Raw genomic sequence first — 15,822 nt, forward strand, 5'->3', positions numbered from 1 at the left:
ATGCCCATGTGACAAATGAAAGAGAGACTACAACTCCAAAGGGGGTACAGGAGCAGAGGGACCTGGATGTAAAAGTGTTATCAGTCTCTACAGGGATTATATGCTCATTTAATACAATACGCTCATCTAACTTAACACCATTAATGCAGTGTGGTGTCCAGAGCTGGATGCAATCATAGAATCCCTACAGTGCAGGAGGTCATTCAGCCCATCGAGCCCACAGTGACAACAATCCGACCCAAACCCTATCCCTGTAACCCTATGTATTTACCCCACTAATCCCTCTATCACCAAGGAGCAATTTAGCATGGCCAATCCACCTAACTTGCACATCTTTGGACTGTGGGAGGAAACCGGAGCTCCCAGAGGAAACCCACGCAGACACGGGGAGAATGTGCAAACTCCACACAGACAGTGAACCAAGGCTGGAATTGAACCCGGGTCCCTGGCACTGTGAGGCAGCAGCGCTAACCACTGTGCTGCCCCTTATTTGAATTTAGCGTGAACCAATGTCTTATAAAAGTTCAACAGTGATTTACCAAGCCATTGGAAGCCCTACTAGATAGGTATGTACATGCTGTGGCCTTCGTGATGTTATATAATGTTCAGAAGCAAAGCAGGCTCTGGTCAGACATTCCACTGTTGGCAGGATGTACAGGTCTTTTCTGTCCCAGTAATGACTGTGGCTGATAATGAATCATTTCAGAAGACATAGTTATCAACACAGAATGGAACGCAAAACAAAAATGCAATCCCAATTCGTTAATGCAGCTGATTATTTTGGGCAATAAAACATAAAAACAAAACTTGTACAAAACTTTGAACAGAATTAGCTTAGAAAAACACTGATGTTGACTCGGGGATAACAAGAATGGAGATGCGAATTGGAGAAAAATATTGAGAAGTTACAAAGAAGTCCACAAAGCTATGTACAAAAACACAAAACTTTGAAACAGTCTTCACCCAGTAAAACAGCAGTAAAAGCATTTCATCTGGAGATTATCATCTGGATATAATAATTGTTTCAAATATCAAAGCATCTTAGGAGCAACATACCTGGGCTATTCTGTGATGTTGCAGCTTGATGACTCTTGATACTGCCATCTGCATGCTTCCAAATACAGCCACCACTTCCAAGATCTTATCATCAAATGAGGGTGCACCAAAGATCTAAAAGGACAAAAAATGCACAACTCTGGAAAGAACAGAATAGCTGCATGGCAAAACACATTGGCACTTGCAGTTTAAATCTTTTCCTAGTCTGATGGAGCAGGCATTTTCTTGGAAAAGCATTATAAGAGATAACTTTACAAATTTGCTCCCCTATTGCAGCCGCACACTTCAGGAATGCGATCTTGCCAGGTTTCAGCCTAAGCCACTTCTCATTCATTTAAATTAAGCTCTGAAAGGAAGAGCAAAGTCATAAAACTACCCCTTACAAACAAATATTAAAGGATATACATTACTGGGTGGCAACGTTGATGGAGACGATATTTTTCCACTTCCCATTTACTTTAAATGTTCAGCTGCTTAGAATCACACCAGAAACTTAAAATCTTAAAGCTTTCCTACTAACCAACTAAGATTTCAAACTGTGAGCAATAAACTTAAAAGAAAACTCAACAACAGTTTTGAAAGTCATGTATCATAATTTTACAAGCACAATAAATGTGTGGTTGAGGAATAACTAAAGCTGATTTTATAGGACTATATCCCTCATGGGTAGTCTGATGCCTGATGTGAAGTTTCTTATTTACACAGTGGTTCTGATATAAGTAATAGTTTCTTGGACTTGGGCTAGGGGAGAAAAAAAGTTGAGACGAGTGGTGCAAAGACTGACTGGCTCCTTTATTGAAGTCTAATCTCTCTCAAACCATCTGGTTCTGCTCAGCCTCCAGAAGCTATACTGGGGCAGCTCCAGAACATACAACCAAGTGTAGAAGGTGCTAAGAATGTAGGGGGTGATCCTCCCAGCCCACTGCGTTGCTTGAAAATCGGCGCGGAGCTGATTTGAGTATTTAAATTCTGATTTTAGTATCATTAGCGGGTCCGGGACTGAAGTCTCTCAGTCCACTAGCCTCTCGCCACTGCCAGGAGTGGTTCACTCCAGCAGGGTTTACAACAGCTCCCCATTTACAGGGAGCTGGCGGCCCGACCCTGCTGGAGTGAAGGGAAACCATGGAGGCTCCCAGGAGGTCGGCAGGAAGCGGGGGCGAATCAGAGGGGCAGCCTTCGGGGTCATAGGGCTGAGCAGCAATCAAGCTGGCCAGCGATCAAGAAGCCGGCAGGGCGGGGCTACTGCGCCTGCACCGATATCCGCTATGACAGATCGGCGCATGAGCAGAGGCTCACTCAGCATTATGCTGCTGGCCTCTCCAACGGGAATAGGCCCTGCCCACTGATTTTTATCATGATTCTCACTAGGGCACTCTGATGCACAGAGTGTGGGAGATTCATTTTGCAAATCCCGCCGAAAAAAACAAGTGGGAGTTACTCCAGTTTTTACGCAGATTCGGCACTGAGAAGTTTTTTGGGAGAATCCCAGCTGTAGTTTCATTGAAGTTGACTCCTGATGTTCAAGGTGGTCAGTAGCAGCAGTCAAGAAGCAAATGAAATTGGCGGTGAGGAAACAGAGGCCAGCAAGATTTGGGGAGGCCAGTATCAAGTGTGGGGGAGAAGGAATGAGGTAAATCCAACTTTTTCCACTATATAAAATGTCAGAAACCTGGATAGGTGGACTTTTCAAACCTTCAGAGGAAAGAAATGATAAATTGAAGCGTATCCAGTTGGCTGGTGTTGTTTTGTTGGAAGTGCAGTTGGGTAGCTATTATTTTAGTGGTCATGAAGAAAACGGAAATAAGCTAGATATGATTGACAGATAATTGTGATACGGAGGGAAATAGTACTTGAGCCAGACATTTAAATGGTCATCTGTTTCCGGTGTTTTGGCTTCTCTCTAAACATTGTTGTTCCAGTACCTTTTAAAATAATTTATATTATCCTGCATAAGAACATTTATTAACATAGAAATTGGCAATAGCAAAAGTATGGCATGCAAGTGGAGTACAGCATACATTTCTAAGTGTTCATGCAAGCTCTGTATGGTACTTTGGAAACCCGACTGGCTATGACATTGTTTAGATCGTGCTTGCACTTGTGTAATATTCCAGGCTCAATATGGATTACAATATCATCCCAAGTATTCAATAGAAGGGCTTACAACTGCGGCAGCAGTTCCTGAAGAATATTATAGTATTGAATGCCTGATTTCTGCTGTTCCTGAAGCGTTTTGGCAATTTTCCAACCAGTGGTGTATGTGGCTATTTTAAATGTAGAGAGTAGGAATGCCTCAAGATCAACAATCAATTGTTTTATGATTGACAGAAGGGTCTATAATCTTCCACATGCAACTTACATCATCTTCTTTCGTACCGCCCCAGAAGTTAGTTCCTCCGGCATAGCTGGGAATGTTTAGTACAGCAATGCCCTGGAGACTTGGAAGGGGAATGTATTGTCCATCGCACTGTAACACAAAAATGAACGTGGTGAGAAAAGCAAATCTTTATTTCAGTGATTAAATAATGCATATCCATTCATTATTGACGCCTTTCTGAAACACATACAAACATATTAAACAATATGGAGGGCAGTCATGGAGTTCAAGAGGAAATAATCAAATTGATGATTTGGTCAGGCACATATCAGTTGAAATTTATTATAGAGAAATAAGAAATTATACATTTTGGGGAAAGAAGAAAAAGGGGAGATAATATAAACAAAATGGAACATTGTTGAAAGGGTGTTGAAACAGAGAGATCTGGAGGTATGCAAACACAAGTTTGTAAAAGTGGCAGAACAAATTGAAAGGTGTGCTAGAAAAGCATAAAGGATGTTTGACTTTATTAATAGAGAGTTAGAGAACAAAAGTGTCATGATAAACTTTTATAAAACAGTTTTAGGCTCAGCTAGAGTACTGCATTCAATTCTGGAAATCAGACTTTAGGAAGAATGTCAAGACTTGAGAGAGGTTGTAGAAAAGGTTTACTGGAATGGTATCGGGGAAGAAGCATTCAGAGGTTGGGGAAACTTGGTTTGTTCTCACTGGAGCGACGGAGGTTGAGGGGAGACCTGATAGAAGTCTACAAGATTATGAGAGGCATGGACAGAGTGGATAGTCAGAAGCTTTTTCCCAGGGTGGAAGAGTCAATTACTCGGGGGCATAGGTTTAAGGTGCGAGGGGCAAGTTTTAAAAGAGATGTATGAGGCAGATTTTTTACACAGAGAGTGGTGGGTGCCTGGAACTCGTTGCCGGGGGAGGTAGTGGAAGCGGATACAGTAGTGACTTTTAAGGGGTGTCTTGACAAGTACATGAATGAGATGGGAATAGAGGGATATGGTCCCCGGAAATGTAGGGGGTTTTAGTCAAGTCAGGCAGCATGGTCGGTGCAGGCTTGGAGGGCCGAAGGGCCTGTTCCTGTGCTGTAATTTTCTTTGTTCTTTGTCATGTGGGCAGACTAGAGGGGCTGGGCTTATTCTCCATAGAGCACATAAGCTAAATAGGGGGCTAGAATTTCACAATGATAGAAGCTGTGTCGTAAAGGACTTAGTGAAAATGGCACTGGAGCCCCAGATCTGGAAGTCCCATCCCTGAAGCTGCATCCACAATTTTAATTGGGGCAAGGGGGCGAGAGTGGGGGTGGGTGGTAGTTTGCAAATCCGTGGTTCGTGCAGGCAGCTTCACACATAAAAGCTGCCTTCAAACAAATATCATTTTCATTAGTGGGATGTCCAAAACATGACCCATTTGCTTTAGACATTTGAGCAAAATGTCTAAAGCTGCCAGAGTTATTTAGAGAGATAGGGTACCCCTTTGGATAGCTTCAGGTATCCTTTTAGATTGTTAAAGATGGACATGAATATGTGTAAAAGTGGACCCAAAAGAACTGTTGAGCTGTCAAGGCATTTAAATCCCCAAACTCTTTAAATTTTGAGTAACAAATACTCTGAAATTGAAAATGATCAGTGTTGCAGTTTCAGTTGCTATCTGTTGATGTAAGCATGATGGCTAACATATAGGATTAGTGCTGCATTACTGATTACATATCCTATCATTAGCACACTGGGGAGCTCATAATTCCACAGTTTATTGACAGTTCCGAGTCTGATGTGGGGCTATGAATACAAAATGTATGTTTTCATAAGTAATTGAACAAAATGTTTGCTTGCTTGTAGGATTGAGTACTTGAAGGCATTTGAACGTATTGAATGGGCTTTTATCAACAGGAGTGTTTTTTTAAATAAAGTCTGCAATAAATACTTAGAACGTTGTTTTATATTGTTAGGGGCCTGGATTAGAATCCCAAATTACATTAGCGAGCCCGACTAGACCCCAACAATTTTTCAATTTTGGCATAGATGTGAGGCTAGGATGCTTCACATTCTAGGAATTTTTTTCCCCAACAGAGACCGATGGAGGCAAGGTCAATTAATATTTTTAAGCCAGAGGTAGATAGATTCTGGAGTAACAAAGGAGTCAAAAGTTACTGGGGTAGGTGGAATGTGGAGATCAGGTCACAAACAGATCAACCATGATTCCCGGCTTGGGTCACTGTCTGTGTGGAGTTTGCACATTCTCCTCGTGTCTGCGTGGGTTTCCTCCGGGTGCTCCGGTTTCCTCCCACAGTCCAAAGATGTGTGGGTTAGGTTGATTGGCCAGGTTAAAAAAATTGCCCCTTAGAGTCCTGGGATGCGTAGGTTAGAGGGATTAGCGGGTAAATTATGTGGGGGTAGGGCCTGGGTGGGATTGTGGTCGGTGCAGACTCGATGGGCCGAATGGCCTCCTTCTGCACTGTAGGGTTTCTATGATTTCTATGATCTTACTGAAAGGTTGAGCAGGCGCGAAGGGCTGAATGGCCTGCTCCTAATTTGTATGCTCATACGAATCCACAACCTTCTACACAGGTGATAATGCTACCAGAGCCAGGGATATACCAGTAATTCCATTGACAAGACGCCGGCCCAAACTAAACCTGTAAGTTGTAAAACTTTTAACCAATTGGTAAAGTCTCAATAAGCCCTTTTCAGATCATTAACACAAACTCCGTTTCCTCACCCCAACTCTTAATCCTGTCTATCTTTGTCTTTTCTTCACAGTATACTGTTTGATTTAAAGATATTTCACACCCATTCCACACATCTCAGATTATTGGCGAAAAACCTTGACCCAACCTTCGTCCTTGCTCCACATCCACAGCTAACTGGACCTTCACCTGACTGAATCAGGTGTTTCAGTCTCATTTTTCAATATTCTTTATAACTTTGCAACCTTCAATTAAACCACAACAAAGTCTCTCGTTTCCAAAAAAAGGCCAAAACTCAAGTTCCTCGAGGACAATAAGATCCTTCATATGAATAAGTGACTTGAATTGCACACTCTATTGCATGTCAGCCTAATGTAACACCCAATACATCCTCTTCATTTGTTTTCTCTGCCAATGCCTTATTTACCATTCTTGTAATAGCTCCACACTGTGCTGACTATTTCACAGATATTCAGCGAGAACTTGGTGTCCTCATGCGTCAGTCGCTGAAATTAAGGCGCAGGTACAGCAGGCAGTGAAGACGACAAACGGTATGTTGGCTTTCATAGCGAGAGGATTTGAGTATAGGAATAGGGATGTTTTACTGCAATTGTATAGGGCGTTGGTGAGGCCACAGCTAGAATACTGTGTGCATTTTTGGTGTCCTTATCCGAGGAAGGATGTCCTTGCTATACAGCGAGTGCAGCAAACATGTATCACGCTGATTCCTGGTGTCTCCTCATATGACAGACGCAGGTCTGTCATATGAGGAGACACCAGGTCAGGTGGATTATATTCATTGGAGTTTGGAAGAGTGAGAGGGGATCTCATAGAAACTAATAAATTCTAATGGGATTAGAAAGAATGTTCCTGATGGTGGGGGGAGTCCAGAACTAGGGGTCATTGTCTGAGGATAAGGGGTGAAGTGGGAAAAAATATACAGATGAGTACACTTAAAAAATAATAACTGCCTGGCACATAAACAGTCACCTGGGAAAGAGACATTAAACAGGCACTGACTTTTAGTCACCTGAGATTAAAACATAAAGGACAGACAGCTATTCAAAGTTAAACATGCAGGAATCAAATCCTGCAGGAAGCCAGCCAGGGCTTGAGGCACTGTTTAGGATAAGGACAATAGGGTTGGGTAAAGAGATTAGCTACAGGTGGGATCGGGAATACATAACTGCAGGAAAACCAATTACTGTAAATTACAATGTGAATAGACTGAAACTAAAACCATTGATGGTCACTGACGAAGGAAATGTATCCATTCATAGAACAATGCGATGTTAACATGCTTTGTATCTGGCTGTATTTGTCTATAACGATGTGTTAACAATCGATCACCTACTTGATTACAACAATGTGATAACGGCTAGATGTCCAGTCCATCTATTGTGTAAAGGGTATAAAGATGGACTGCTCCTATTGTCTCATTGAGAGAAGGTTTGCTGCTTGTTAGTGCCTTGTCTTCACGAAGTTTCGTTAAAATAAAACTGTATTCTTGAAACCTTCAAGCCTGACTCAGTGGTACATTTCCCACAGCAGGGGTAAACCTTCTAGGACTGAGGTGAAGAGAAATTTCTTCACCCAGAGAGTGGTGAATGTGTGGAATTCACTACCACAGAAAGTAGTTGAGGCCAAAACATTGTCTGATTTCAAGAAGAAATTAGATATAGCTCTTGGGGCTAAAGGGATCAAGGGATATGGGGGAAAGGCAGGATCAGGATATTGAATTTGATGATCAGTCATAATCAAAATGAATGGTGGAGCAGGCTCAAAGGGCCAAATGGCCTACTCCTGCTTCTATTTCGCCTGAAGGTGGGATCAGGGCTCCTAATTAAAAACTTTAGCTCTGCATATTTTGAAGAGAGTTGTGTCTATTCAACATTGCCCCAATATGGCGGGGAATCTTATTCAGATCATTCATTTCATATTCCAGAAGAGAGGGTAAGTGGAGGCACTCAGTGAGTAACTGAATCCTTTCAGAAAGCAGGTTCAAACTCCTGGTCTGTTCCAAGTCAGTAGCTGTGACATTTATAACCATTACTCTGAGAAATCAAATAGCAGGACGGATGAAAAACCGAGTAGCATTTTCATTCATCAATCCCATCTATCCACCTGTGTCAGAAGTATATCTGTGGGGATGCTGGGTGGGAACAGGAAGGTGTTTCATTCTAGTGATTTTCCGTGGTCAAAGTGCCTGCCATCAATCTGCCTCTTGACTCGTACATTAAAAATGATCATTTCAAGATCACTGAACTGTAACCCAGCAACTCGAAATGGACAATAAATTCAACCTTACCAATGTTGACTGTGTCCTGAGATCAAATTTTTTTTAAAAGCCTCAAAGACAGCAACCAGCTGGTCAGTGAAGATAAAATTGAAGTAGGGAGGGAGGATGGATGCTCATGAAACAATTAGATATGTCTAATTAACCTCTGGGGAAGGAATTATTGTAGCTGGTACAAATCTTGTTTGAATCAATCTGTATTTACATAGCATCTTATCACACCTCACAGAAACATGTTAAATCACATCCTGCACTATCTCTTACTTTAGAGCGTTGTCAATTTTCACACAGCAAGATTCCAAAAACAGCAATTGTACAGCATGGCTTTTGCCAGCGGAGAGAGGGAAAGGAATGTTGGCTCAGACACCAAGAAACTTGCTGCTTTTCTTCCATTTGCATCAGGAGATGAGCATTTGGGAAGAAGGGTGGGGCGGGAGGGTGGCGTTGGTAAGGAATGGTTTAATCATGATATTTCACCAAGGGTGGCATGTTGGCACAGTGGTTAGATTTGCTGCCTCACAGCACCAGGGACCCGGATTCAATTCCAGCCTCGGGTGACCGTGTGGGTTTCCTCTGGATGCTACGGTTTCCTTCCGCACTCCAAAGATGTGCAGGCTAGGTGGATTGGCCCTGCAAAATTGCCCCTTAGTGTCACGGAAATCCACAGGGTAAATACGTGGAGTTACGGGGATAGGGTCTGGGGAGGGATTGTTATCAGTGCAGGCTTGATGGGCCAAGTGGTCCATCCAGACTCAATGGGTCGAAGGGTCATTCAGACTCAAAACATTGGCTCTATTCTCGCTCCACAGATGCTGTCAGACCTGCTGAGATTTTCCAGTATTTTCTGTTTTTGTTTCAGATTCCAGCATCCGCAGTATTTTGCTTTTATCTTGTTGTGGTTTGACTGGTTTAACACAGTGGAAGATACAAAGCATTACCTCAAGTTGCACCTTTTGTTCTAAGTTCTTATAGGTTCGTTGAAGTAACTCTTTGGTGCCCAACACACCATACCACATCATATTCTTGGTCCGGCTTCTAAACAAAAAGATTGAGAGGAAATTCAGAAAGATACAGGCGTGCTTCACTTACTATTTTATACTTTATTTTTGTGGCCACATATGAAACAAAATGGGATTCTGTCATTGACTGACAATTAATTTCACAACAAAAGAACTATTGATTTTTCTGCATCAATACAAAATTTGGTTAAGGTTAGTATTTTGGCTATTTTGAGTTCTGCCATTTGTACTTCTTTTGGTGAGTGTGTTAGACATTATTCATCGTTTGGAAAAGATCTGGTGGTTTTGTAATTTTTCTTCACGGTGTAAAGATTCTCTTCATTTTGAACAGATAGCTGAAAGCTTTTCATTGAGGCACTCTGGTATTGAGATCTATTTGTAGAGTATTTTTGCGAGACTCTGCTCCCTAATACTACACCTCCCCAGATGTGAGAATGGCAGCAAAGATCATAGAACTCTAGCCCCAGTTACATGACGCACATGCACAACTAGCAAGGTTCTGGGCTGGCAGTGGAGTCAGAACCCTCACCTTAAATAGCAATAGGCCTATCCTTCGTAAGCCAACAGTCATGAGGCTAGGTCAGTTGAAAATGTCAAAAGATGGGTTGACTGATATTTGGTAGATGAGAGTATTAACAGATACAACATCAAAGCAGGTAATTGAAGATAAGATAAAGATTAACCTGATGTAATTGAGTGGAAGAACAGGTTCAAACCACTCCTGTTCTATTGGATTATAAGAATATCACTTAGCATGGAAATCAGGTGACTTCACTGTTTTGGTTTGCTGCTGTTGAAAGGTATGTTTTGATGCCTTGCTCAATGGAATCATAGATTGGTGAATTTGGTGCGAAGTTCAACACTGGACTTGCAATGTTTATTTGAATCCTCTTCTGTTACTTTTCAATAATCTCTAACTGAGAAGCTGAAGTTACACTGGCTCACTTCCCTCTTGGACTTTAATTTTGATAGTCTTGGTAACAAGCTTCCCTCCCCCATTGCGCCATTTGCTTTTGACTGCTACGATTCACTCTCACCCGCACTGGCAAATCCTCTAACCTCTGGGCTTCACAACGTTTTCCTCCCATTGTCTTCCATAGGTGCCTTTGAACCTACATCATCTTTTCAACCTCTGAAACACAGTCAATTTTTCCCCTCTCCTAAATCTCTCAGTGAGAATTCTCCTCTCCTTTTAATCACTGCCTCAAATCTGATATTTATTTCAAATATTGTCCTTACATTGCTATTTCCTATTGTTTAATTTTCTTCTTGCCTTTACAAAAAGGTTATTTCAGAACTGGCTCCTTGGTCCTGGCTGCTCATGCCTATCGTTTTATGGTGTGGGCAGTGGAAATAGAGGCCAATTGACTGGATAACAAGCTGAATTGCCCGTTAATTATTTAAAATGGTGGGTGGGCTTCCGATTTCAGTTCCCAATGTAGAGCGGGTAGGAAAGTGGTGGGCTTGCCACTCCTCTAATTTTAAGTGCCTGCCCTGGTCAGAAACACACATGGCGGGGGAGGAGGAGACAAAATGCAGCGTTGGTCTTGAAATCCTTATTTCCCCTATCTCAGGGTGGAAGGATCGCCACAGTCTCAGAAACTGAATCATTAGCAGATCCTCAAAACTCTGGAACTCCTTTGGTCATTTTGTTTTTCCATCCTCCAGCAGTCCAGCTGATGCCTGACCACAATGACCTGATTCTGCTCTGTAGTATAGTCTGCTGCATTTCAAACCACAGCCTTCCACCTCGATTTCTCAGTGTAATAAAAAATTGAAAGCTATGTGGATACCTGCATTTCTCAGGATGCTCCTCACGCTTGTTGTTGAATTCCAAAGAGATTTTTGCATCTAATCCAATTCCAAAATAATTGTTCATAACGCACTTTTCAGTATAACCTTCTCTGTAATTCAAAAACATGTACGTTATTCTTATGATATGCTACCATACACTCAGTCGTACCAATACCCTTCTAAGAGATTTGAAAGCAATAATCCAATCAGTTAGTGGAGAAAAATTAGTAACTGTTAAGATTGGTATAACAGAGAACATTTCTTACAGTGAGTCTGGGTCAGGGTCAATGAATGGGGTTGCTCCAAAAGGATCGATGTTCGCTAATAACATTTTGCTGATGATCGAACTTCCAGCAATCGAGGCAGCAAGTCCAGCTCGTAAACCTGCATTAATACACAATTATATCATAGCATACAAGCAAGAAACCTACACCAGCAAATCATGTTCCTGACACAGGAACTAGTTCAATGATAGCACAGATCAAAGAACTGTATGCAGAGGTCAACAAGCCTAATGTGCTTTAAAATTGGGCTGCATATTGATCATAAGGCGTCCTGGCATAATTGACAGGAAAGCACCCAATCATCTCCCTTCTAGCTGGGAATAGCAACATGTAGCCACTCATGATGCATGTTTGAGGTTTAGCTTCCAATTAAATAGAAGACCATAAACCACTGAATCTGACCTTCTGCACCATGGGGGCCAATCACTTAACCACCCACTGCAGGAAGATATCCCTCATTCTGATACCACCAGTTTAATAAATTTACAGAACCATTCTTTCCAGTTTATGGAATCTCTGTCTCATGCCAGGATGCTGGGTACCTGGGCAGATGATTCTAGTGTTCAGAACGGGGAGATTTTCTTTGCTAGTGGTCAGCGGTGAGGTTGTGAACGGACCAGTATAGGAAGTGGTGGTGCGATGCATTCGTCTCTCTGGAGGGGATCTTTGACCAGGTCGAAGAGCTGAAACAATCAAAAAGAATACTGGATCTTTAGGTATTATTCATAGGCATGGCCAAATATTACAAACTAATAAAAACAACAAAATAAATCAAAAGGCAATAACTGATTCAATCACACTCTTCATAATTATTGTTAATTAAATAAGTACCAGCAAGTGTTCATGATCTCTATATCCTGCTTTCAGCCAATTTTGGTATTTCCAGCAAAATTATCTCTAGCGTAAAGCATTTTCTGTGCATGCTGAGTAAGTGGACGTCTTAAATCCAAGATTTAACTGGAATCTGCTCAGTAAGACCCAGCTATAATCTAATGCATCAGTAAAAACATTCAACATATTTCAGTACCACTCAGGGGTCTATTAAAAAGGCACAGAGTGAAATGGTGCTTCCCAACAACAGGCAGTCAGTGCAAAGGGAGCCAATTCACATGTTTAGCATGAACACCAGGGGAAGGAAGTACAAAATATTTTTTGAAAACTCTGCAGGAATAGAATGAAAAGCAGAGTAAGTTATGTTAAACTTATACAGAACCCTGTTTGGTTAGACCACACTTAGTACCGTACATAGTTCTGGTCTCAATATTATAAAAAGGATTGTAACAAGGTGATGTATGTCATCCATAGGCTGATGAGGGCTATGATCCCCAAATAAAGGAGTAGGAGAAGACTTTCCCTAGCCAGCTGAGTATAAATAGATAAGGAAAATAACTCTAGCCGATTCAATCTTTCCTCATAACTTCAATTTTCAAGCCCTGGCACCATTCTTGTAAATCTCCTCTGTTCTCTCTCCAAAGCATTAATGTCCTTCCTGTAATGTGGTGACTACAACTGTACATAAAACTCCAGCTGTGGCCTAACCAGAGTTTTATACAGTTCCATCATTAAATACCTGCTTTTGTATTCAATACCTCATCTAATAAAGGAAAGCATTCCATATGCTTTCTTTGCCACCTTATCCACCTGTCAGTCCTGCCAACTTCAGGACCTGCAGATATGCACTTGAAGGACTCTCACTTCCTCAGCCCCTTTCAATATCTTCCCATTTATTGAGTATTCCCTTGCTTTGCTTTCCCTCTCCAAATGCATTACTTCACACTTTTGGGGATTGAATTCCATTTGCCACTTTTCTGCCCACTTAACCAAACTATTGATATAATTCTGGAGACAACAGCTATACTCCTCACTATCAAGCACATGGCCCATTCTTGGTCATCTGAAAATTTCTCAATCACGCCATCCATATTTAAATCTAAATCATTAATATATACAACAAACAGCAAGAACCCTAACACGAGCCCTGTGGTCCACCACTGGAAACCGTTTTCCATTTGCAAAAACATCCATTTATCATTACCCTATGTTTCCTGTTGCTGAGAAAGATGACAACCAATAAGGTGGCATCAGTACTTTTCATGATCATGGTACAATTAATTATGCACAGTAATAAGGCAGTAAGTACAAAAGATGAATATTACCCCAAACCTTTAGGGAACAGGTGACCGACTGTGTGTTGAAAATGTGAGTCTCTGCTTCTGTTCTGACCTTACCATTTCAATTGGCTCTTTCTACATCCATAGTCCCATGCAGTGTCCACATGAGCATGGCATTCATTCTCAGCCAGTGACATTGTAGCCCCTTTGTAAAGTACACATTTCCATTTGTTTCTCCTGGACTCTTTGCGGCCATTTTTCAGCAGACAGTTTAGGGTTGCAGCTGTCAAATGTCAGGGCTGCGATAGTTTTTCATTAAAGTCAATACCTCCACAAAGGGAAACACTATCAGAAGCCAGTGTGTTCTTCTGTTAAGATGTATCTGTGCGAAGGTGATTAATAGAATAATAGGAAGCGGCAACACCAACTCGCTTTCATTTGGCGTAACTTTGGCTTTAAAAGTTTTGGTTTGATCAGTGTTCACCCATCACAGACGGCAAACTGTCACTGTACGTACAAAGATATCACATAAACATTGTGGAGATATAATGAATGATTTTAAATCTATGAGATTTTACCTGCAATTAGCCTGCAAGACAAAAAGAAAGCTCTGAACACTTGTGATAATAAACTCAAAGCAGATGGACTCACTCCTCATTCTAGAGTCTGGAAAATAATGAACAAATCATATTTTGGGAAAAAGTGGGAGAATGGGGTTGAGAAACTCATTGGCCATGAGGGAATGGTGGAGCAAACTCAATGGGCTGAATGGTCTAATTTTGCTCCTATATCTTATGGTCTTACTTGGCTGGATGTCAGATTCCTTTATTTCATCCTCCTCCTTCTCATCCTCCTCCTTCTCTTCCTCCTCTTCCTCCTTCAAGTGTTCCTCAATGTCCTTTTTCAGTTCCACTTCAGCCTGTTCTTGAGTGTGTGCATTTTGTTCATCCACAACTAGAAAAAAAAATTCATAAAAGTAGGAGGGGAGTACTGACAGAAAGTTACTAACGTGAACATCAGATCAGAGTGGAGCAACGAACTACATGTCCAAGGATGCTTTCTATTTTCATAGACTAGACAGCACAGAAACAGGCCATTCACCCTCAGGCTTTTGTTGGGAGTTTATGTTCCATATGAGGATCTTCCCATGTTGCTTCATCTCGTCCTAACATCCTATATCTTTCTATTCCTTTCTTTCCATTGTACTTCTCCAGCTTCACCTTGAATACAAATATGCTGTTTGCCTCACCCACTCCAGAGGATAGCAAGTACTTCATTCTAATGTAAAGTTCTTCCTGAACATCCTACTGTATTTACCAGCAACCTTATGTTTATGGACCCTAGTTTTGCACTTTTTCCACAAATGGAAGCATCTTCTCTAAGACTACTTTATCAAACTCCTTTAATAATTTTAAAAGCCTCTATCTATTAAAGAACAAAGAAAATTACAGCACAGGAACAGGCCCTTCGGCCCTCCAAGCCTGCACCAACCATGCTGCCCGACATAACTAAAACCCCCTACCCTTCCGGGGACCACATGCCTCTATTCCCATCCTATTCATGTATAATAGATAGGCTGCATTCTATTTTCAGTCATGAGGAATGGAGTAAGATCTACAGAAGCAAATAGGTCTTGAATGGTAACAGTTGAGTAATAGCTCAGGCTTGTAAATATCACAGCTCAATATAACAAACTGGCAAATCAGGAGTCTCCTCATGGAAGTCCGTGCATCTGCCTGCACGAGTCTGTGGCCTGACACGCACAGGGAACAATTCATGTTATCATTCACGATGGGACAAAATGTAGTTATGAACAGCCCAACAATTCAGGGATTATGGCAGGTATCATTTCAAATTAAAAACCCTTGTACCTATGTAACTTACTAAATCTTTTAAAAGACTGCAATTATCAAAGCATGTGAAATAAATGCATCATTTAGAAACAAGAGTTATATTTCAATGACTGGTGATTAATTATAAAGTCAAAATATGGGGGGGTGGTAATTCTCATTAAAAAAAAAGATTAATGGTTCGGTACAGTGCGCTCTCAGAATGATCTTGATGTTGTGTGGGAAGGAAGGAAAAGAATGGAGAGTCTCAAAGCTACATCACAAGATAAATCCAGATGAGAAAGGCAACTTGGCAAACATCAGCTTAGCTCACTCTTTAAACCCACAAGCTTTACTACTCCATTTGGTTCTACATGAAAAATGTATATGTATATTGGGCAAAACCTAA

At 41.4% G+C, this 15,822-nt stretch overlaps 1 protein-coding gene across 2 annotated transcripts in view; it reads right to left on the minus strand.

Moving 5' to 3' along the window:
• dgkh (diacylglycerol kinase, eta) overlaps positions 1-15,822 on the minus strand; it is a 545,677-nt gene that overhangs the window by 70,479 nt on the left and 459,376 nt on the right. For both annotated transcript variants that reach the window (XM_078232299.1, XM_078232298.1), the window contains exons 16-22: positions 14,389-14,538; positions 12,016-12,156; positions 11,456-11,573; positions 11,189-11,299; positions 9,315-9,411; positions 3,416-3,523; positions 1,057-1,170 (exon numbers count right to left, since the gene is read on the minus strand). In XM_078232299.1, the coding sequence (XP_078088425.1) occupies positions 1,057-1,170; positions 3,416-3,523; positions 9,315-9,411; positions 11,189-11,299; positions 11,456-11,573; positions 12,016-12,156; positions 14,389-14,538 (839 nt within the window). The remainder of the gene's footprint in view (positions 1-1,056; positions 1,171-3,415; positions 3,524-9,314; positions 9,412-11,188; positions 11,300-11,455; positions 11,574-12,015; positions 12,157-14,388; positions 14,539-15,822) is intronic.

Source organism: Mustelus asterias, chromosome 17 (assembly GCF_964213995.1).
Source record: "Mustelus asterias chromosome 17, sMusAst1.hap1.1, whole genome shotgun sequence".
Lineage (NCBI taxonomy): Eukaryota > Metazoa > Chordata > Chondrichthyes > Carcharhiniformes > Triakidae > Mustelus > Mustelus asterias.